Source organism: Scomber japonicus, chromosome 22, assembly GCF_027409825.1.
Source record: "Scomber japonicus isolate fScoJap1 chromosome 22, fScoJap1.pri, whole genome shotgun sequence".
NCBI lineage: Eukaryota > Metazoa > Chordata > Actinopteri > Scombriformes > Scombridae > Scomber > Scomber japonicus.
This window is the reverse complement of record NC_070599.1, coordinates 17,357,031-17,379,646: the sequence shown is the minus strand read 5'-3', so window position 1 is coordinate 17,379,646 and position 22,616 is coordinate 17,357,031. Positions and strand designations below refer to the sequence as shown.

General features: G+C 39.8%; 3 protein-coding genes across 3 annotated transcripts; 2 read left to right on the top strand and 1 right to left on the bottom strand.

The window, feature by feature from the left end:
- Positions 1–4,542: 4,542 nt before the first annotated feature.
- On the bottom strand, positions 4,543–8,844 carry haus3 (HAUS augmin-like complex, subunit 3). Its single transcript, XM_053343449.1, has 5 exons — positions 7,813–8,844; positions 7,511–7,720; positions 7,061–7,293; positions 6,120–6,405; positions 4,543–5,213 (listed from the first exon to the last, which is right to left on the bottom strand). Exons 1-5 carry the CDS (start codon positions 8,842–8,844, stop codon positions 4,986–4,988), a joined length of 1,989 nt encoding a protein of 662 aa, XP_053199424.1. The 3' UTR covers positions 4,543–4,985.
- A 1,732-nt stretch (positions 8,845–10,576) lies between these two features.
- LOC128383759 (prostaglandin reductase 1-like) lies at positions 10,577–15,698 on the top strand. Its single transcript, XM_053343347.1, has 9 exons — positions 10,577–10,630; positions 11,178–11,306; positions 11,473–11,518; positions 11,618–11,677; positions 13,126–13,293; positions 13,966–14,239; positions 14,415–14,520; positions 14,827–14,945; positions 15,089–15,698. The coding sequence occupies exons 2-9, from the start codon at positions 11,201–11,203 to the stop codon at positions 15,197–15,199; spliced, it is 990 nt and encodes a 329-aa protein (XP_053199322.1). The 5' UTR covers positions 10,577–10,630; positions 11,178–11,200; the 3' UTR covers positions 15,200–15,698.
- Positions 15,699–17,948: 2,250 nt separating this feature from the next.
- Positions 17,949–22,359, top strand: txn (thioredoxin). The gene is made up of 5 exons (XM_053342979.1): positions 17,949–18,071; positions 19,971–20,075; positions 20,428–20,493; positions 21,748–21,813; positions 21,932–22,359. Exons 1-5 carry the CDS (start codon positions 18,048–18,050, stop codon positions 21,995–21,997), a joined length of 327 nt encoding a protein of 108 aa, XP_053198954.1. The 5' UTR covers positions 17,949–18,047; the 3' UTR covers positions 21,998–22,359.
- Positions 22,360–22,616: the final 257 nt, after the last annotated feature.

The following is a 22,616-nucleotide window of genomic DNA, read 5'->3' as shown; positions in this document are numbered from 1 at the left end:
TAAACTGCATATATGTTAGCAGTTGAATCGTGGGATGAGACATAAAAGGACCATCATCTGTAGTGAACAACAAATTAAAGATTCATGATGACCTGAGTTTGATGTATTTTCTGTGTGTATTAAATCCATTTTAAAAGGTTATTTAAATTCAATCATAAACTAGAGGTATGTTGTTTGTTGCCCCTCCACCCCCTCACACACTTACCTGTAGATATACTGTCACCCTTACTGTCCACAGCTGTCATCACTGATTCATCTCCGACCTTCCCACTCTCTCCTGGCTCAAACGACTCACTGACTTCTCTATAATCAGGCCCACACTGTCTGTCATTAAGACTGGCATCCAAACAGTGGTCCTGCTCTGTCTCCATCTTATCTCCAGCGCTCTCTGTCTCCACTTCCAATCCGATCTCCATCTCATCTATACTTTCCTCTGGGGCTCTTTTCAGGTTATCAGCGGTGGAGTCACGCAGCACTAATTTGTTCGATTCGCAGTGCAACAGTGGTGCTGTTTTTGTGGAGTGCTTCTCTCCTGTTTTGGTTACAGTATGACCCAAGATTTGAGTGTTTTCAGCCTGGCAGGGGCTCATCTTGTGGTCTTTGATCTCTACAGATAATAAGATCTTTGCTGGACTGTCAGTATGATGTCCTACTGTTACCTCTTTATTTTCACTGCCACGTTCTACATCTTTGATTTCAGGCGTATTAACTCCGTTCTCAAAGTCGTTCTCTTCTTTCTGCCCAGGCTTTGCACAATCAGTATCAAAGCTTTTATCCGTGTTATTTGTTGTAGAGACCAAGTACAAATTTCTTTCTAAACTGTTGTTGTCATTGTTTCCCTTTCCATTGGCTGACTCTTTCTCATTTGGCAGGATTGCATCTTTGTTTCCTTTCTCCTTCCATGCAACTTCATTTACTCCACCCTGCATTCCACGTTTGATGTCCCACATATGTCTCGCACCTGCTCCAGCAATACTTTCTGAATCTACCATTTGTTTCATCGCTTCCTCTCCATCTAGCCATCTCATCGGTTTAAAAGTACCAGTGTCGCAACCTGTTCCCTGTCCTGTTACATGGACGCTAGGAGGTAGACGTACCCTTCTAGTTTTGATTGTTCCAGACTCTGACTGCTGATATAATTCATCTTCTCCTCCTCTTGCAGCCTCTTCATAAGGGTTGGATATGTGTTGCTTCCACTTTGAGTGGCTGCCTGAAGCTACAGTTTCTTCTCGTTCATTTCTGGAGCGACTCCAGCTCTCTGTACTTTTCATTTCCTTCTGTGCACCTGGTGCGCCGCTATCTGTCTCAACACTTATTTTGGGGCAGGATGAAAGCGGTTGACAAGCCAACGCAGGCTCTTCTTTATGAGTGTTAGGGTGTTCCATTGTGGGGAACAATACTTTATCAGGACCCTCATCCTCTGGAGAAAGACTGAGGATAAAACATGGCCTGATTTCTTCAGCGGAGCTACAAGAGAGAGAAGATGGTGAGTATGTAAAATTCATAATCCACATTTTTCACTTACAAAAAACAGCAACAGGAGAGCATCAATAATACTAAACTTCCAACAGCTTTCCTTGGTATTAAAGAGGATTATATATTTCTTTAGACTCTTAACGGGCAAATGTCAAAGCAGCGGTAATATAGATGTCATTCTTAATACCTGGGGTAACATTTCTGTCTACATGAAGGTTTATGCTTAACATGATTACCAATTAAAACAGTGTGTACAGTATATACCCTTTGCTACTCACTCTCTCCAGGGGGTAGCCTCATGTTCAGAAAGTCTCTCTGGTATTTGGAGGGACAGGGTGTTCATGTCTCTGTGGAAAGAGGATGCTGGTGTCTCAGAAACCACATGCTGAGTAAATGGCAGAGTTTGGCCGGACAGGGAAGCAGGGGGTCCAGAGTACTTTCTGTGGCTATAAATCGGTGAAGGTTGATGAGAGACGTCAGACTGAGACGTCTGCCTTTGCAATGATGAATCCCACCGGGGGGAGGAACAGGAGGAGGCCTGGGATGACAGGGAGCAGTCTGATGTCTGTGAATGCTGATAGCAGGCTGAGTTCAGAGAGCTCTGTGTCTGGTTGGAGGAGCCATGATAAGAAGTGGAATAGGATGACATCTGGGGCCTGGACCGTAGTCTGAACCCAAAAAAAAAAAAAAAAATTGGGAGCAGGATTTCTTTTACGTATTCAGTTTTACACTTGCAATGAGGATTAGGACTTATTATTGCATCAGTATATAAATGTGACACATTTGAATATTGGAGGGATTAAAGCAAGAACAGATTTGTGAGCCAGGGAAGTTGTCCAGGACGAAATGTGTACAATGTATTGAATTAGTCATTATATTCATCTAAAACTGCTGTATGTGAGAAATCTGGCATGGTGCCTGAGAACTTTAAACCTTGATATTGTCACAATTAATTACATTATGTGTTTGCTATTTTAGAGCAATCCGACTAAAACCCAATTACATATACTATAGGTTAAATCCCCTGTGTGATGTCTTTTTGCCCTTGTACTATAGAGATATATTCGACTGCCTGTGTTTGCTGTGTCACTGTGCTGGCCAAGATGCCTCTGCACCAAATCTGCTCAGGTGAAAAATGTGAGTGTAATGTCTCATAATGTGAATGTATGAACAAAACATACTCTGAACAATAACTGAATAAGTTACTGTCAGAAAATCTGTGTATCATCAACCTAATCTGACTTACTGGTCTGTTTCTCTTTCAGTTGACTCCTCCTGATTTATTCTCCAGCTGCTCTGTGCCCACGGCTCCCTCTGGCTGCTGTAATACCTCTCCACTACACAGAGGACAAAACCATAAAGTCTCTGAGAACAACACAGAGGCTAAATAAATAAAGTATTAAATAATTTATATACAATGCCTCATGGAGCAGCAAATGTAATAGTAATCCAGTCTGACTGTTGAAATTCTCTATCACCTCTCCTTTGTTGACGCTTCATACAGACGTGCTCACAAAGCAAATTGGCAACTTTTCAAAGACGCAAGATTTAATGTTATTTTTCAGAAACCCTCTTTCTAGAAACCAGGCTTGGACTTCAAAGGGAAATGTGATTCTGTCGAGCAGTTTATCATTGTGATTAACCAAGTAGGCCTGTTCCATCACAAGTCATTTGTTCAGCTACTGAACAACATGCAGTATCCCACAGCAACATATCTAAAACCAACTAACACTGGTTTCAACAATGCCAAGAAAAAAACATTCACTGTAATTATTAAAGGGCTATAATATCTGTTGGCAGGGAATTGTAGGAAATGGGACAACAAAATAGGACAATATTAAATTAAATAATGTAATAATTTGATAAAGTATTTTCAACAGTGAGGAAACCAGGCTAAGAGTTTTTACTCTTGCTTAGAAGCTCTGTGAGGCTGCAGTTAAGCACAGTTGTGCTTGGGGCTACGCTAATGTTTGGGAGGTTTAATGATAACCGTGTTCACTGCATAGTTCATCGTGTTAACATGCTAACACGCTTATTAGCAGTAAATATAAAGGTACAGCTAAAACTGATTGGAAATATCATTAGTTGTGAAGGGATTTGGTCACAAACTAAAGTATTGGACAAATTAAAATATAGACCTGATGGTGGTGCTAAATGAACATTTAGAGGATCCTAAGGGGGGCATGAACATATGCATCAAATTTCATGGTAACTGATCCATTAGGTGCTTCGCTATTTTACTCAAAACTACAAAGGGCATAACCAAAGTCATTAGGATACATCATCTGAAAACCATGAACATCTGTAAAAACTTTTGTGGGATCTACCATATCTGGTGGATGTTCACAGGATAAGTGAAAACGAGGAAAAGTTAGGGGATCATAAAACTTTCTTGGATTCATCCTCTAGGCACCTTAGAAATTTGTGAAGATATCTCATTACACGCCATAAATGTCAACCTGCTGATGCTGCCAGAGGAAAATTGAGGGAATCATCCTCTAGCGATCAAGCTTATACTAAGTTTCTTGGCAACCCATCTTATTGTTGAAAAATCTGAGCCTGGACCAAACTGACAGTAGCAATCCTTGAGCCATGCTGCTATCATTATATGAACATTATTTCAATACATAACGAGAGAAAGTACCTATGTGCCCTGACTCACTTTGCCTATGATTATTGGAGATGCTGCGGGTGTGTCTGGCTGCCTGTGGACTTTGGGCCCGGAGAACAGCCAGGATCCTCTGAGCTGCATTGGACAAAGGTCCTGAGTACAACCTGCTGCCAGATTCTTCCATCTCCTCCCTCTCACAATGCCTGTCACTGTCCCTTTCTCTCTATCTGAGGATCTTTGAGTCTTTCTCTGTCAGTGGCCTAAACGAGAAAAGGGAAGACTGAAGTCAGTTACACACAGACCTGGTTTAAACATCATCTCATCTGGCTTAAAGTACATCCACAGGAGACGATAGCAAGTATGCTGCTAGACTTCAAGATATATACTTCTGTTAAATAACTAATAATAATGAAATAAATAAAATAACTTTCACAGCTAATCCTACATAACAGAAAACATGTGTGCTTTATTTATTAGATGAGCTCAGTGAAAACGGAAACAATAAATTTGATATCACAAGACGGAACAAGACATTAAATTACAGTTAGTTTCATATTAGAACAAAATGTTTGAAATCAACACACTAATAAATCCCAATTATTATATAATCAGCAGCACTCTTATGCAACCAAGCATTTTTTCCCAGAATGAGTGTTGTCCCCATGTTGAGTGAATTAAGACTCTTCCTCTCCAACTTCAAGTAAAAGGTTCAGGTTCATATTTTGTGGTGTCAGCAGAAAAGGTTTACTAATTAAGCCATGCCAGGTGCAGAGTGAATTTATTATCAGCCTGGCATCTCTTCAAGCTTTAATAACACGGTACGACTCCCTTAACACAGAAACTGAAGGTTGCAGTTGGGCTGGCTATGAGCACTCCTCCTTCATTCTGACAGCTCCGACTACTGCTGCCCTCCCTTTGTGGCCATTTTCCTCTCCAGGTCTTCAACTACTTTCTGCAGCAGTCGTGCATCCAAGTGGAAATAGATGTACAATTCCCTCTCCCGTCTGAGGGGGGCGCTGCGTTCCAGCTGAGCGCGCTTGGTTTTAACGTCCCCCATGATTTCATGCAGTACATGCTGCAAACTCTGCAGCTTAGACTCTGCTTCCATAAGCTTTGCCGTCAGCTCCTGTGAAGACAGAAGGGCAGAGATGAGAAATGGATGAAGAACTTTATCACTTCATGGTGATGAAATATTAAAACATAAGCCATTATATAATAAGTGAATTTACAAATGAATACACTAAAATATTTCTGTCAGCCTTATCTTATAACGGAGGACATCAATATGTTTTCACTATGTTCAATTATTCATCATTATATTCATGTTTCATTGTTTATGTAAATGCATCATCAAGTTGCTCCTTGCGTCAAAATCCCATTTGAGCATCTGATCCCAAGAGGGAGCCTGTTTACTGTATGCACTTTAATGTGAAGTATACATTTAGCTATAATGAAATGTGATAAATAAACAACACATAAGTTTGGTGTTTCATGTGGTGTCAAGTTACTGCGTGCTCATGAATACAACCCTACACAGAGAGACTTACAGGCACATACATGCATAAATGATTCATATTTGGCTGGCTTGTAAAAGTATGCATATAATGACAGTTTGTTAGTCGACACTGCCAACTCGACCCTGACATTAAAAACAGCATCTGCTCCCTCTAGAATTTTTAAAGAAACACTACACTTTCTATTTAGCTGTTCACCCAAAACTGTTAAGATGCTGATGAAATATATTATCAAGCAAGTTGGCAGGGTCAGACAAACACTCCCATCTCTGAAACTGAAATTAAAGCTTATACCATACATTTAAGCTGTTTTTCATGCAGTGCTTTTACACCCAACACCTGTGTCACTATATGAAGTCCAATGTGACACTGATAAATTAACTGATTGTGCTACCAGCTTCCCTCACCAACAGTGACTAGTAATTTAAAAATCAATAGACTCACATTAAGGATAGCTTCTTAAATACACTCTTTATGGACCAAGACCACTGAATAGAATGAAAAGGAAACAAACCCACCTGTGCATTGGGGCAGAGCAGCTCCTGGTCAGTGATGGCAGTTGGACATACCTGTGGACCTAAGACCAGCTGCTGAAACTCTGTGTACATGGCCCTGTGGAGCGCCTCGCAGTCGCCATGAAGACGAGCTGTTGTGTAGAGCTGTTCGCGGCCGGCCCCAGCCAGCGCATCCCGGGTCACCTGGAGGTTGCTTGCAAGGTCACAAGCAGCTTGGTCCAACGCTTCATATGTGCGAAAAGGCTCCGATCTACCTTGGTCTGAATCATGGTCGAGGATCTGGAGCAGTCTGAGGAAAGGATTGATAATAAATAGACTCCAAATTAAGACTCTGCATTTAGACATATATATATACAACGTCATAGAGAAAAAGCTAACAAACCATAACATCACAATATTGCAGAGGAGAGATGCGAGAATAATCCTGGTTCAGGTCTGTGAACATTCCCATACCACAAATGAGGCAGATATATTAAACTTCAATGAATGAGTAAATGGTGCTAGTTACATTCTGCCCTTTCTTTGACTTGGATGGATGAATTATTCATTATCTAAATGAAAACGAGCAAAGAACGTTATGTAATACAAGTGCCTCTAAAATGCTGACATAATGGGAAAAAATCTTTAAGGAAAAGCTTAAAACACTTTAGACTCTGAAACAGGTAAATAGATTAATCTATAATGACGCTGTCAGAGAGCTGAGAGAGTTTATTATTCAGTTTTTAGACTTTTGTGAAGAAAAACATGAATGAAATGAAAAATGCAAGAGTATTTTTTAGATTTTTTGAATAAATGTGGGTCAAAGACTTTAGCTATACAATTTCAGGCCCCGAACACTATGTGAGGGTTAAGGAAAATGAAACTTTCTCTCATCATATATTTTCTGCAAATGGTGAACTTTTCTGTTGCCAGGCGTGTAGTGCAAACAGCTCGAGTCTCTTTACCTGCTGAAGGCTGCATCCTTGCAGCTGATGATAGGGTTGGGCCTTGAGTTGATTGCCAAGTCAGGATGTGCCAGGGCCTCAATCCTGAGTGAAGTTCCTTCGCCTTCCTTTACCAGTCTGCTGTTTAATTCTCCGAGCTGCTTCACACACGTCTTCCACTTCCTTAACTCAATCTCCTGGGCCAAGCGGAGCAGGTCAAACGATGCCTTCTGGCGAAGTAGGTAATCACGTACCTGGGTGGAAAGATTTAAGTTGATTTTACTGTTTTAGTCTGTGTTGTTTAGTTAGATGGCTTCAGTAACCTGACCAAGAGGACAAAGGCAAATCTAGCCGAACCTGATCTCTTACCTGTCTGTGAGAGAGAAAATGCAAAAATAACTAAACTCAAAATGTTACAAACACTTTATTAATCACAAAAACAAGTTGAAATATGTGATATCACCAACTAACCTGATTCTGTCTAGTTGTGTAGTAGTCCTGCCTGGCCAGCTGCAGAGCCAGGTCCCCCCTCACCACTGGCACATTAAGTAGCCTGGCTGACTCTCTAAGGGTAGCTGGTACCGGTCCATGGAGCAGAGTGTCCAGCTCAGTCTCCACTGCTTCCAACTCCTTCCTGGAAACAGCCTCGCGCACATGAAGAGAGGAGGACGTGGAAATGCTCTGGTAGAGTAATGAGAAGGATAAGAAAGAGATCTTGAGAGAGGAAGTCAGAGCAGTTACCATTAAATAATACTCATGTGTGTCTGCTTTACCTTAGTATGAGAGGACTTCTCAGAGAGCCAGTCCAGTCCAGCTTTGACACTCTTTTCCTCTGCTGTGGACTGCATCAGCTGATGCTGGGCCACAATATGAGCCCACTGGAGTCTTGCCATCTCTGTCCTTTTGCAATCCACAATCCGCTTCTCCCTCTCTTGCCCCTCTCGTTTATTTTCATCTTCCTCTTCGACTTCACAAGAACTGAGGTCCAGGACTTGGAAGCGTTCGGAACATGAAGTTTCCACAATGTCAGAGATGCCCTGAAAGAATTGTTTCTGAGTGAAGGCAGCAAGTGTTTTTGTGTTGAGCTCCTCTTGATGAAGGTAGGGGTCCAAGGGTAGCTGAGAGAGGAGGACTGAGGGCTTTTTGTGGACAGAAGGGTTTGACAGGACCACGTTTTCTCCTTTTTCTTTTTTATTAGCTCCTGGTTGAGTGGGCAGATAGGAAGCAAGCTTGCTCACTTCATCTGTTAGGTTTTGCAAAAGATTGTTGGTGTCAGCATTCTCAGCTCCAATTGAAGCATTGGACTCCTGTAGTTTGCATGCAGAGCTCTCCAGCTCCGCAGCGAGTCGCAAGTCAACATCTGCACGGGAGGTGGCCACAACCTGCAACCTGTTATACCGTCGCTGCTTCAGCTCTTTCTCTTTACGTAGTGCCTGAAGCTCTGCCTCCAAATCCTCTATGCTCACATCCTCCCCTGCTGCAAACATGGAAGATGTAGAAGAAGAGGAGGCGGGCCCCAAGATGTTTGCGCTGCTCCCATCTGAAGGTCCAATGGTTTTAAGCACCTCGCCCAAGGCTGCTTCATCCAGGATTGGTTTGCCGGACTTGCGTAGCTCCCGAAAAGCACGTGCCTCCTCCACAGTCAAGACATTGCTCCGATTGAGTGTCCGACAGACAAAACGCAAAAAGTGAAGGTTCTCCGGAGTGCAGTCAAACAGCCAGTCAAACTCGGAGGCCTTCAGTGACGACGCATCAGGATAACCGAGACGGCCCAGGGCCTCCACAAACTGGCCACCGTCTAACATGGTTGATTCTGCACTGGGTGTCCCCCCTTTGTTACTGTGCTAGTCAGTCATACAGCAGCACAATGTGGATTAAAGAGGATTTGGTGAAAGCAAATATAAACAGAGTGAGAGAAGATAACATAAAAAACATAATCCTGACCTCCTTAGACTAGTAATGTCCCAGGTTTATCTGCAGCACCATTTGCCTAATCAGCAGTCTGAAGGTTTATCTGCTGTACATAAGCTCTATTTGTGGTTTGCTCCAGATGTAAGAGCTCTTAAGTGAGTCCAAGATCCACGGTGTGTCCATATGTTCATTTTGTGCAGAACTGCATTTAAAAGTTTATCTGCAGCTTATATGAGGCTTCAGCAGTCTGAGTTAGTCATATCAAGTGGATATCTGCCACATTTACAGTCTTTTTAGTATCAAATTCCCTCTTTGTGTTTCCTTGTTGAGCTGTGGTGGAAGTATAGTAACAAAAGAGACTTTGGCAGTAAAAAGACTGTAATGAGGATATCCAAGTAATTTGAAGCTTCCTATTAGCTTCAGATACACTTTTAAATACATGAAGAAACCCTTTGGATTTTGTCCCCTATCATTTACATTGTAAGTGCATTAAGAAAACATCTTATAATAGCAAGTACAAACTGAAGGAATAATAACAGCAAGAAAAACCTGTTTCATTGTTCATCTGGGCACCTGACTGTTGTTTTAAGATAGGCTTGATAAAATGTCAACCCATCCTTCATAGCTAACGATGTCACTATGTTATGATATATACAGTAGGATCCACAAGTCTGACAAAATCACCAACGAAATATAGTTTAATGTTAATTATAGGTCAACTAGGAATAAGAAAACGCTGCAACAGCTAACCAGACACCTCTGAATCTTCATCAAAACTTTCACCTCAGTTGATTGATATATTAGTCAGCCGATATTGACCTAACAGATATATCGATACTGGTGTATATGTTGTCCGATTGACCCACCCAGCATTTTATGTATATTTGATCCTTTTTCTTAATTCAAGTATAATACATGTACATGTTTTTTTTAATATGTGTATTTTTTGTTATTTAGTTATAATTAGTTAGTTATTACCTCTAATTATACTTATTAAATTCCTAGTGAAGTTTACTGTTTCAGTGCACTGACGTCATTTTACACAATAAATGGTAAATGGTAAAATATCATGGCCTTCACTACATATCTTTCTATCTATCTGGCATGGGCCCCAAAAACTGCCACTATCGATCTAGCAATATTAAATCAGCTCTCATTATGTTGGCAAAAAACCAAAAACCGATGTATGAATAACAACTAACTAGAACTGACTAGCGAAGTGAAACTGTGGTAAATACTATCGTCTGTCATCTGGTTTAGCATGCAAATAAATCCCTGACAACTAGCTCACTAAAGTTAACATTAGCTACAGTACAGTAGTAGTAGTGTATCAAAAGTAAGGTATGTGGTGTTATTGTCTTACCAATAAATCCAAACTGGTGAAGTGTCCCTCCTTATCTTGTAAAGTTTGCTCACACTCGATGTTGTTAGCAAAGCGTCCTCGCCGGTTAGCTGCCCGCCAAATTTTCATAAACGCCGTAAGTCAGCAGGCAGGGATTACGTAAAACCCTGCGTCATACGTCGGGGGCTGCGCCAAATCGTCGTCCAATCAGATTTAAGCATTGACGCTCATCTCCCGCCCTCTCTCCTCCCACGCTGCTATCACACTGCCGCTAAAGATATCTCGTCCACAGACAGTGAGTTCACCACTTCTGCCATATCTTTGTGAACGGACAAATCGTAAGTCATTTGGATTTTTTAAAAGGCTAATTGGGGCTGTGATTGACATAATATGCTAAAATGAATAAGATAAAGTGTTATTTTAAAGGGGAAGGAGCAGCAGCGAAACAGGAATCAGTCCACAGCAGGAGGATCACTTCTCACTTTTGGGCTTTCACTTTTTAAATCTAGCTCTTATTTTCTCTTGTTTTTTTTTTGTTATTATTCTTGTAACTTTAATACGATCCGTAAAGTTTTAATTGCATTGTTTTTGAGGAGAGAAATAATTACGTGGTTAAGCTTTGCAGTCTGAAAAAAATGTCCGACTTGCTTCTGCGTGTTTTTGTATGAGTGTGTACGTGTGTGCATGCATTGTTAATTGCATTCCATTTAAATTACTGTTACTGTAAGAATGTAGTTATAACTATTTAATTTCACTTCCCCCTGAAGTCACTCCATGCAACTTGATAACAAATCTAACAGGTCTTATATCAGGCGTCAGGTCAGGCGTTGCTGTATCATGTGTCTCTCCATCCGTTTTGATAGTAAACTGCTCTATCTCTCACAGCTGCCCCAAACAACAAAACAATCATGGTCCAAGCAAAGACATGGATCCTGACCAAACACTTTGAAGGCTCCCCAAAGGAAAGCGACTTTGAGCTGAAGGTGGAGGAGCTCCCGGAGCCTAAAGATGGAGGTAAGTTCTGGGCTGGGCATGCTTTTTATTTGCCTTCATGTAGTGTTAATCATTAATCACCAAGCACATTTTAAAATATGACTCAGTATTTACTCGACTGTGTCACATACAGACAATAAAAGACTTGGTCATTTAGTGTACACACAGGTGCCTCTTTGTGTTTCAGAGGTGCTTTTGGAAGCAGTGTTTCTCAGCATTGACCCATACATGAGGTAAAAAGCATCATGCATCTATTACAGAGAAGACTCTTTAAAATGACGATCATTTGTTAAGCCAAAAAAACATATTTAATATTTGTAATGTTTCACTAGACCATTCAGCGCATTTCGCATGAAAGAAGGTGATGTGATGATTGGAACTCAAGTGGCCAAGTAAGAAATACACACACACACACACACACACACACACACACACACACAGAGACATGTCTTTATATGTCATGATGTACAGTCCATACCAGGTGTTTACTGAAACAGAACTAAGCATACATCTGTTGTTAATCACCGCAGCGTTTGAGTCACAGTGACTCATGAGTGAAAACAGACAATTGAAACGTTTTTTGGCCAGAAGTTCAGACGCAAATGTTTCAGCCGGAATGTTTTCACTGATAAACAATCAGAATAAATTACCCGGTTACTGAACTTTCCAAAGAACCTCAAATTTCATAACTTTCATAACTCAACATGTTTGTGTTTTCTTCGTTTTGCAGTGAACCAAACTCATCTTCCACATGGTTTGAAATCATACAGATCTAAAACACATAAATACAAACTTCAGAGTGAGAATCTTGTGTTATGAGTGTATGCTGTATATTGTACTATGGTTTAAGCCTGCAATGATTCCATGAACTGAATGTAAAACACGTGATTGCTTGTGACTGTAACTCGTTTTTCTTTTAATTCATTCAATGTTTATTTAAGCATAAAGATCATTGAGGGTGTGCCATATTTTAAAGTGATGTCAAGTGTGCAAAACAGAATACAACACACAAAAACTTACCAATGAGATAATGAACAATAACAGAGCACAGCTAAATGCTACAGGTACAATTGTGTCAAGTTTCAATGTATGTTGCAATGTGAACTTGAGCAATGGCCGGTCACTTGAACCAGTTGTGTGATGACGGTAGCACTATTTCAACAAGGAAGTGATCTATGATTGCAAGGAGCCACTAGGCCTGTCACATCTTACTGTTAGACACCCGCACGTCCTTTTCAGACAAGAGGCAATCATGTGTGAAATAACTATTACTGGTAATAAGTCTTAGGCCAGAGTGATGAATTAATTCTAGGTTTGTAACAGTGGAGGCGGAGGTGTTTCTATAGATAACATCACCATAATCAAAACCAAAACAGATAAGAAGACAGCTTCAATTATCCACTTCCTACAGTGCTACTACTCAGCAGTGTTACTGTCATCCACATTTTTGACAAGTGTGTCATTGTACAATTTAAAAGTATCTTTTTGAGCCAGCTACCAAGATAGTTAAACTTCAAGACCCTCTCAGTACTGTGTCCATTCAGGGACACAAATCTGATCTATATCATCCACATAACAGTTTCTTATAAAGGATGTAATATAAAGATAAGACCCAGTACTGAACCTTGTGGGACCCTATTTGATTGTGGTATAAATACAGATCAATCATTTTTCAAGTCAACACATTGCTGTATACCAGATACGTAGTCTTGAAACCACTTAAAGGATACATTACAATACATATGTCATATAGCATCTGTAGGAGCATGATCAACAGTGTCAAATGCTTTTGTTTGACAATTTTTTTTCTTCTCTCATCTCATTATCTTGTTTCCTGTAGAGTGATCCAAAGTAAGAACCCAGCATTTGCTGTGGGAAGCCATGTGGTTGGTCGTTGTGGCTGGAGAACCCACACAGTCTGTGATGGCACAGACCTCATTCCCGTCATGCCTGAGTGGCCTCAAGACATCTCACTGTCCCTTGCTCTGGGTACCATCGGCATGCCAGGGTAAGGCAGATGTTAGTCAGAGAAGGTGAAGATTTATATCCAACAGCTGGATTCCAGAAGTAAAAACACATTTTCGCATAAATAAAGTAACGTCACTGTTTTTTTACAACATTTACAAGAATTGGATGGACATGAATCCGCCTGAGATGAATCATCAGGACAAATACTCTGACTGAAAAATATCTAGTTCACACAAAACAGCTCAACATAACAAGAGATTCAGGAAATGAGCTACAAGTGTTATATAGCAGTGGTGTGAAAACCAAGAAAACTAGTGTGAGCTAGTCCCATGTGTGAATAATTATCTATGTAAAAACAAGAATTAGAGTAAACCTCTATCGAGTAAATGTGAGTTAAGGCTGCTAATCTGTAAAAACTGTTGCTGCTTCCTGCTAATTTTTCAGACAGGGAATGGAGAGATTTTTGTTCTCAGCTATGTATTTAAAGACTTACAGCTGAGTGTTGTCTCTCTTTGAGAAAATAAACAGATAAGGCTCCAGATGCTTTGTCCTGCTGTTGACCTGAAGTCACCTAATGAGCACCGATAAGCTTTCTGGAAACAATTACAAAGAGTTTATTATTATGAAGGTTAATGAGGCTCCTCTGTGGGACTGGAGTTAAAATATGCATCCTTGTGCAAGTTGAATTTGACTTTTTTCTTGTTCTCTGCAGACTGACAGCTGTGTATGGGATAGAGGAAGTCCTGGGACTCAAGGCAGGAGAGACTCTGCTGGTAAATGCAGCAGCAGGAGCAGTGGGCTCTGTGGTGGGTCAGATCGCCAAGATCAAGGGCTGTAAGGTGGTGGGTTCAGCTGGGTCTGATGCAAAGGTGGCTTTCCTCAAAGAGCTGGGCTTTGATGAGGCCTTCAACTACAAAACTATTGGTTCCCTGGAGGAGACGCTGAAGAAAGCTTCTCCAGAGGGATACGACTGCTTCTTTGAAAATGTAAGCAGTGTAGATCAAAGCTTGAAAAGTGTCTTTGGTTATTGTGCAATTTCTTTCCCCTCAATTTCATATATTTTCATATATTTTCCTAGGTTTTTCCCCTTTGACAAATTAAGCCAAGTGTAGGGTAAACAGTTAAAACTCTTAAAATACTTAACTGACACTTTGATTGCAGGTGGGAGGCCCTTTCTCGACTGTTGCCTTACAGCAGATGAAGGACTTTGGAAGAATTGCTGTTTGTGGAAGTATTTCAACATACAATGACACCACACCCCAAACTGGTACGCAGCTTCTGTCTTACATCTTTTTTACATCAGTAGTCGTGCTGCATTCAGTTTAGTCCATTTAAAAAGGTAAGAAGTAAATCTTTCTGCTTTAAATTGATCTGTGGTGACATGTTACTCAACCTTTCCCCAACTTCACGTGTGTAATTTTATGTTTTTTCCACTAGAGGGCGACATTGTCATATTAACACGCTGGAAGAGACATACAGAGAAACCTTTACCTTAACAGAAGTTACTTACTTGAAATGTCCTTTTTAAAAGCTACTTGATTTTTTTTTTTCTTCCACTCTCTTGCTCCATCAGGCCCGTACCCCCAGTTCACCATGATAGTCAAGCAACTGAAGATGGAGGGGTTCATGCAGAGCAGGTGGGAGCATAAGCACCCTGAGACCCTCAAGAGGCTGATTGGATGGGTGAAAGAGGTTAGTCATGTTAGATGCCTAAATTATTGGTCATGTTTTTGCTGAAGATTTAATACTTAAGTAAGGCTTTCCTTAGGGGTGCCCCACTTTACTCTGTTCTTTATGTTCAATGTTGTTTTTTGGTTTTTTGGTTGCATCTACAGGGCAAACTGCAGTGTCGGGAGCACACCACAAAAGGCTTTGAAAACATGCCAGCTGGTTTCATGGGGTTGCTGAAGGGAGAAAACATCGGCAAGGCTATCATCGCGGTGTGATGTGGAACACAGGATGAATTGAAAACGATCAGTATTATTATTAACTAACGCATTAATCACAGACTTTATACTGTACATGAAGGACAAAGCAACAGATACCTACTACTAACCAGCATGATGACTATCTAGTTTATACGTTATTTCTTTTAATGACAGTGAATACTAATCGTAGCGGCAAATAGCATTAAAGATACTAGGCTCCAGTCGAGCTATTAAATCATCATTTTTTAGCATTAATTCAGAAAAATCATTCATTCTCAAAATTTAGATGATTTGTATAGCTTGTGTGAAATTGAATAATTCTGCTGGTGGACTAAAAATAAAGACAAAAACACCCTCATATTTGATTACACAAGTGTGTTTTGCCAGTGAGTACACAGATAGGTGTGGCTCTGCTGCTGATACTTTCATACATCATTAACTGTAACTGTAATAAAAGTATTCATATGCTCTGTATTGCGTGGGAGTTTTTCTACTAGTAATAAAGTTTTTTTTGTCTTTTTTCTATCTTGTTTGTCTTATTTTACTTGTGTTGGACTTCATACTGCAGACTGAGTGTCTTTACAGCATTAATCTGATATATACATTTCCTGCACTTGAGGCCTGAGGAAAAGAGGGGATAAAAACCATTGAAGATACGCACTCCTTTCAATCCTTGAATGAGTGGAAACTAGATAACAGAGCAGGCACTGTTAGCCTCCTGCTGCCAAGTGGAGCTCTTTGTTTGATCAGGAAATAGACTGTATTTGTAGGCTGATTTGAATTTCATATGGTGAGAGCATCAGTTCAGTGGTTTCAGAAGAAGCTAGTAGTCTGTTGTCTGCGCAATTTACAGGAAATTGATTTCTTTTAAAAGCCATATGGGAGCAGAGGCCAAAACAGCACTTTGCAGCATAAACACTGGGTAGTACATAGTTTGATGCTCAAGGATCATAATAATGTTATTGTGATGTGTGTGTGTGTATTAGCATTACTTTATTAGCATTACTTTATATTTTTGAATTTGGGAATTCTGGTAATTAAACCATTATGCCAGTCTTAGAGGGACATAGTTGGGATATAAAATGATTACAGGTCTATGTTAATATTTAAGCTTTTTCTTTCAAGTAGGCTATATATTGAGTGCAGTAAAGGCTAAGACGTGTCATTTACTGGTTTTGGGTTGGGTGTCTTGGAGGGCAGGGCACCCCACCCATCTGGGCCACAGTGGGATTATTTCAGGATTTTCTATGGTTTACAAATGTTCATGCCTCTACATCAAAAATGATCAAGATTTATTGTTAAAAAAAGAGTAATCCTTTAATCCTAGTATCTGGAAGTTTGATTCTTGAAATGTATGACTAAGGAAGATTACTTAATCAATTTTCATGAATTTCGCTGCAGCATAAAATAATCTAATTTGTGTTTAACAACTTCAATAAAACATCCATTCAAACTTTACGTTAAGGGAATATTGTGATTCAGAACAGAATAGATGACAACAATAAACAACGAGGAAATAAGCAAACTGAGGGGAACAGAAAAAAACGACAGTGATGTAATGACGGAGGTTACGTACGGGAGCTACGTTAATACGTCGTTTACGGTAAACCCAATTCTGTCAAGTCATTGTGACTTGAATTACTGTCTAATCTCAGTTTCCTTGTAAATTAATGAATGAACAAATACGCCACTGTTCACGAGACAGATGACTGTACAATGACATATTGCAAGCGGTCGTGCAAATAGTAATAAACAGCTATTTCATCATGTGGTTAGTATATGATTAGTATCGGTGTATAAGCCTCTTATCTCTCTGTGTTGACTACTGATTGATGCGATCGATGTCATAAACATGCAAAACTGTTGGTTAACCGACAGATAACATGCATTTAAAAGGTGTGTAAATTGATCCAAGCTTTATTTCGCTCGCTGAATGGAAAAAATGGACAGAAAGCATACAACTTCCGGGACACTCTTCAAAATAAACGTCCTTACTGTGGAACACATACAACCATCCCTCCTGTTCATACAGCTGGTTTAAAGACATACGTATGTACATTATGAAACGATCTTCTACCCTGTGACCCACATGCTGATTTTGAGCATTTTGTATTTAATAAATATGAATTCTTAAACTTTCAAAATGCATCTGTGTAACATCATTTAGATTTAGCAATTGGATGCTTTTATTCACATGATGGGTATCGAATGAAGTACTCAATTGGTATCAGTATCACTTTAAGGGTACATAGATTGATACTGGCATCATATTTTTTTTTAATTCCCAGCCTTAGTGGTCAATATGAAGAAGAAAAAAAATCTTTCAATGTCCATTTTTTGTTCTACCACTCAATACCAATATTACTCTTGTAAATTATGTCACGATTATCTTTATTACATATTTTTACTATAATTGTTCTTATTGTTTTTATACTTATTATTTATTGTTCTTTATTATTTTCTTATTGCTGCTCTTATATTATATTTTGCTGTCCACTTTGCTGCTGTAACAATGCAAAGTCAATCTTATATTTTATTGAATGATGGACATATTAAAAAAAATGATGAAATTGTCCTTTAATAACAAACGCTAGAACAAACAATATTTGGTATGTGCATTCTGTACAGAATAAAATAATGTTAACGTGCATTTTTACAGACACAGCACACATCCAATTTCATATTACCTATCAATTTGCCCAAAAAGTGAAAAACGTTTTTATTTTTAAAGCACCATACAACGACTTCCGCTGTCGTCCCGTGGCGCTTGACGCAGTATAAATGCGGCGTGTCCTACGTAACACACGGCATTCCCGAAATCCGCCGCGCGTCGTCTACAGCAAACCCAGTCACTCTAAAAGTCACCATGGTTCACGAAGTGCAAGATCTGGTGAGTTTTAACTTGTTTATTTTAGCTGCTGTCACCGTCTACTGTTTTAGAAGCCGCCATTTGTTGGCCGCTGGTAATAGTTACTGCTGCTGTCTGAAGCAACGACGTGGTGTTACGGCGAAGTTTGTTACCCTTCGAATAACGTGCCCTTGTGTTAAAAATCGTGTTTCTCATAGCACCATATCCGCGGTTGGAGTGAGGTTATGGTTATGGTTAATTTGATTGATGTGTTACGGTTGTTGGTGCACACCAGATGACCACTAATTAGGGTTATATTGGAGAAGGGGGGCATGCATTGACAGGGTGAACCAACTTCAACATAACACCTGGTGTGGCGGCTTGGTTACGCGCCTGTTTTTCCTCCCTTGCTCTCTTGACCCATTCAAACACTACTAAGGCTTTGTTTTCTAGTCATTTACAGCTTCTTTAATACACGTAGACTACCACTACGTCAAAAAACCCGATAATCTTAACATAAAATTTAAGAGTAAAACTTGAGCAGCATGTGAGCCGCCCGCACCATGTGTGCAGTGGACTTTGCCATCTTTGTAGCCCCAAGCGGGTAGCTGCTACAGAAATGCTTGATGTGGGATTGCCTCAATACTTAAATGATGTTAACCTTTCATTATTAGGTGTTCAATATGTTCTCTATTGTATGCTGCATGGTGGAAACAACTTGGAGATAACATCAACAAGGTTGCATAATGACAGCAGGCCTTTAACCCGGCCGCTCAGGAATGGACTACTCTTCTTTTCTACTACTACTAAAAAAAAAAGAAGCTTATTCTTATTATTAAGTGCAGTTGTTAAAGTATCTTTGGTGCAATAAACCGAACATGTGTGACTGCGTATCAAAAGAAAACATCTACTTTCAGCCAACACCCTCTGTGCTTATGCTGCGTTCACGGCACATGGAATGGATGGGCGGTAGAAATGGAGGAAAAATGGGCATGTTTTGTTATTACAATAATTAAGAGTTTCCACAGTGCTTGGACAGACGACATTAAAGCAGTATACTCACAAAATACAGTTGAAAAGATCAAAAATGACAATTTATTTTTAAAAAAACATTTAAAATTTGCTATCACATGAAAGTCTATTTTTTTTAAATAATTTGAAGTGAATTTTTTTTTTAAGTTAAATGGACTGTACTTATATTACTATAGTTACTGATGTTAACGTCACTAGAAAATTAAAGAGGGTTTGGAAAATAACAGTTGCTCATGTCAGGGTTTAAAAGTAGTGCATTTACAAATATACATACATTAGATGTTGATTTAATTACAGTGAGCAGCTGCTCAGCTGCTTGAATTTCACTTACCACCTCATGAAGTGACATTAAGTGTGTATTATTGGAGATATCAGAAAAATCAGTTTGTAACTACAATTACTCCGATGTGACCTGACTGCAGCACTTACTGGAAAAAACCACACCAAAAAAAAAAGAGTCTGAAACTGAAAGAGAAAGGGGAGTGGCGCCTTCCCTTTCAGGAGCACACTCATCCTGTGTGTCATACACAAAAACAAAGCAGACAAAAGCCAACGTGTTTAAACTTTGGAAAAATTAGACTAAAGCCTGTATGATATGGTCTCACTGTACCATACTGAACTGTACTAAAGGAGCTTAAACAGCATTTATGTTTGTTTTAAACACACTGAAAGTATGTCTCTGCTTTAAGATATAAAGAAGAAAAGGTTTTAAGTTGCAGTGACAGTTGCCATAGTGACAGAAGATGATCATCATGAGACAAAACTGCCAGAAGAGACTAATAAACTAACTGCATTTCCAATTATAAGATGCTATAACTGAGTTCAGATTGGATAATCATTTCACTGCTAGATGAAAATCAAGTTACTGACACTATCTCTTTTTCTTTTCTTTTTTCTGCCCCTCTTTAGGATGAGTTCAAGGCCCTCCTGAAGGAGGCTGGAGACAAGCTGGTGGTGGTGGACTTCACAGCCACATGGTGCGGACCCTGCAAACAGATTGGACCAGAATTTGTGGTAAGTGGATAATTTACTTTTCAGACTCACTTTTCAGCTGAATGGTTTTTGAAATTGGATAGAACAGGAACGCTGTTACATGAGCAAAGACTCTTTTTGTAATCTGTGGCATGCATTTCTGTGAAGGAAGGGGCAAACACAAGACTAGATGGCGGACACAAAGTAATCCTTTCCAAACTGTACTCAGTCCTGGTCACTTTCATAAGTCTGCAGATATGAGAGATGGAAGTCTGTATGTAGTTGCAGCCTCATATTTTGAATAACAAACAGGAATGCATCATTTTATACTCCCAGCAGACATCATGTACATCCTTTATGTCTCCTCAATGCTCACTGATCCACTTCCTTGCAGAAACTGTCGGAAAAACCAGAGAACAAGAACGTGGTTTTCCTGAAGGTGGACGTGGACGACGCTCAGGTAAAAAAAAAAAAAAACAATTTATCTGTAAAGCTGCTGCTCAGTTTTCTTCACCCTAAATATCAGAGACCCACTTTTATTTATTTTGTGTTCACCACATTTAGGTCAAAAGAGCACTTCTGTAAATTTTGTATAAAGCAGTGTGTGTGTGTAGACGAGGGGGAGGGTGAGGGGGAGGCTGGGGGGCGGCCATACCATACCATACCATTAATTCTCAAAGCAATGCAGACTATTCATGAAATCCATTTGACCGGACCATGTGAAACACAGCGGACTCATGTGACCCAAGTGCAAAATGTTTCCGCCTCATTGTTACAACGTAGTGTAACAAGCACACAAACGCTGCTTGAATAATTCGTCCAGTATTTAAACCTGGAATGTAAAAAAAAAAAAAGAAGCAAAACAGCGTGTGAGCATTAAACATTAACAGCATTGTTAAAGACGGATTATAGCCGCTGGTAGAAGGATTTGCCTTCATGTTGGTTTATTGTCACCACATGTGGTAAACCCTCTAACTCACAGTGTGACACAACGGCCGTGTTTACATACGAGTGGTAATTCAGCTTTTGGCCAAACTCCAGGTAGTAGTCGGTCTATTACCCTTCAATAATCAATAATCATATACTCATAGCTCACAATCTTATTAAAGTTATTATGACCCAGATAAATTGGATTAGGCTCCCTGAGCAGTGCAAGAAACATGCCTACAGAGTTATCTACCAAATAATAATAATCATCATCATCATCATCGTCATTCTGCTGTATAAAACTCTTACTAGGTGACTTTTTCTTTTTTCTTTAAACATCAGTCAGTATTGCTGACCTTGTTGAGTTCAGCAACGTTTCCTAGATCATAAATAAATAAATCTGCATATTATTATAAGCCCTGTTACTTCTGCTGTACACCCACCGCTATTTGCATATTTGTGGTTAGAAAAACTCACCGGTCGGTACGGTTTGTTTGCAAAACAGGAACTAGGTTAGGATGGTGACGGAAGTTAGTCTAACGCATACCTGAGATTTATTTTAAGTCATTTTTTGCCCAGTAAAGAACTTGTTGCCTTGTTTACCTTCCTACCTTCCTACCTACCTACCGACTTACTTTTTTTTTTAATGGCTCACATTTTGTTCTTTTACACATGCATTAGTCTTTTTAGCTCATGCTCCACCTCCATGTTTAGTTTGTGTGACCGTGGTTACCACCAACCGAGCCCATCTGACTGTTTTCTCTTTTTCTTTCTTTTTTTTTTCTAGGATGTGAGTTCCCACTGCGATATTAAATGCATGCCCACATTCCTCTTTTACAAGAACGGAGCGAAGGTAAGCTTTGGGCATTTGTGTGATGATGACTTTTCACCCCACCCCTCCATCCCCCGGACTTCATCATTTCATGGCATCATTTTCACATGCTTTTTTTTTTTTTTTTTCTCTCCCCCAGGTGGACGAGTTCTCCGGCGCCAACCTACAACAGCTGATCGAGAAAGTGGAAAAATTGAGATCTTAAATTCCCACCGACCCTCCTCACACAAACACTCACACACACACCCCTCGTTGTATAAATCACAGTCCCGCTGTAACCCCTAATGTACATGCTTGAGAAATTCCAGTTTATATAGAATCAGGTCTTCAATCCCTCTGATGGGATGTAATTTATTCCACTCATTGTTGGTGACATAGTCTATCAGTGTCTGTATCAACTGTCTGAACAACTGGTTGAAATAAGATCTTTAAAATAAACCTAATGACCACTTTTAACTGAGTTTTATATATGACTAGATTTTGCTCCCAACAAACTTCCCCTGAACTTTTTTCTTTTTATGTTTATGTTTTCATCAAAAGGTGGATTTAATAAACGAAGATGAATACCAGAAACTTTTTTGCTGTCTCGTTATGTTTTTAAAGTTTGATTATTTTGTACATTTTCATTATTTAATCTTCCTGTGTCGTCCTCCCGGGTCAAATTGACCCGTCTGTTTTGACTGCTCCTTCCTTCCTTCCTTCCATCTGTGCTTCCTCTCTCCTTCTCTCTTTCTTTCCTTCCTCCTTCTCTCTATCTTCCCTTCCTCCATCTCCCTTTCTTCCTACCTTCTGTCCTTCCTCCCCCCTACCTTCCTCTCTTTCCT

What these genes read in the sequence shown, in the direction of transcription:
- haus3 (XM_053343449.1), bottom strand. Translation starts at nt 8,844, where the DNA reads ATGTTAGACGGTGGCCAGTTTGTGGAGGCCCTGGGCCGTCTCGGTTAT. An exon ending in AGAAGTCCTCTCATACTAAG is followed by an intron (nt 7,721 to 7,812) that starts GTAAAGCAGACA and finishes TTACTCTACCAG; the next exon opens with AGCATTTCCACGTCCTCCTC. An exon ending in ACACAACTAGACAGAATCAG is followed by an intron (nt 7,294 to 7,510) that starts GTTAGTTGGTGA and finishes CTTTCCACCCAG; the next exon opens with GTACGTGATTACCTACTTCG.
- txn (XM_053342979.1), top strand. Translation starts at nt 18,048, where the DNA reads ATGGTTCACGAAGTGCAAGATCTG. An exon ending in TTCACGAAGTGCAAGATCTG is followed by an intron (nt 18,072 to 19,970) that starts GTGAGTTTTAAC and finishes GCCCCTCTTTAG; the next exon opens with GATGAGTTCAAGGCCCTCCT. An exon ending in TGGACGTGGACGACGCTCAG is followed by an intron (nt 20,494 to 21,747) that starts GTAAAAAAAAAA and finishes TTTTTTTTCTAG; the next exon opens with GATGTGAGTTCCCACTGCGA.
- LOC128383759 (XM_053343347.1), top strand. Translation starts at nt 11,201, where the DNA reads ATGGTCCAAGCAAAGACATGGATCCTGACCAAACACTTTGAAGGCTCC. An exon ending in CCCGGAGCCTAAAGATGGAG is followed by an intron (nt 11,307 to 11,472) that starts GTAAGTTCTGGG and finishes TTTGTGTTTCAG; the next exon opens with AGGTGCTTTTGGAAGCAGTG. An exon ending in ATTGGAACTCAAGTGGCCAA is followed by an intron (nt 11,678 to 13,125) that starts GTAAGAAATACA and finishes TGTTTCCTGTAG; the next exon opens with AGTGATCCAAAGTAAGAACC.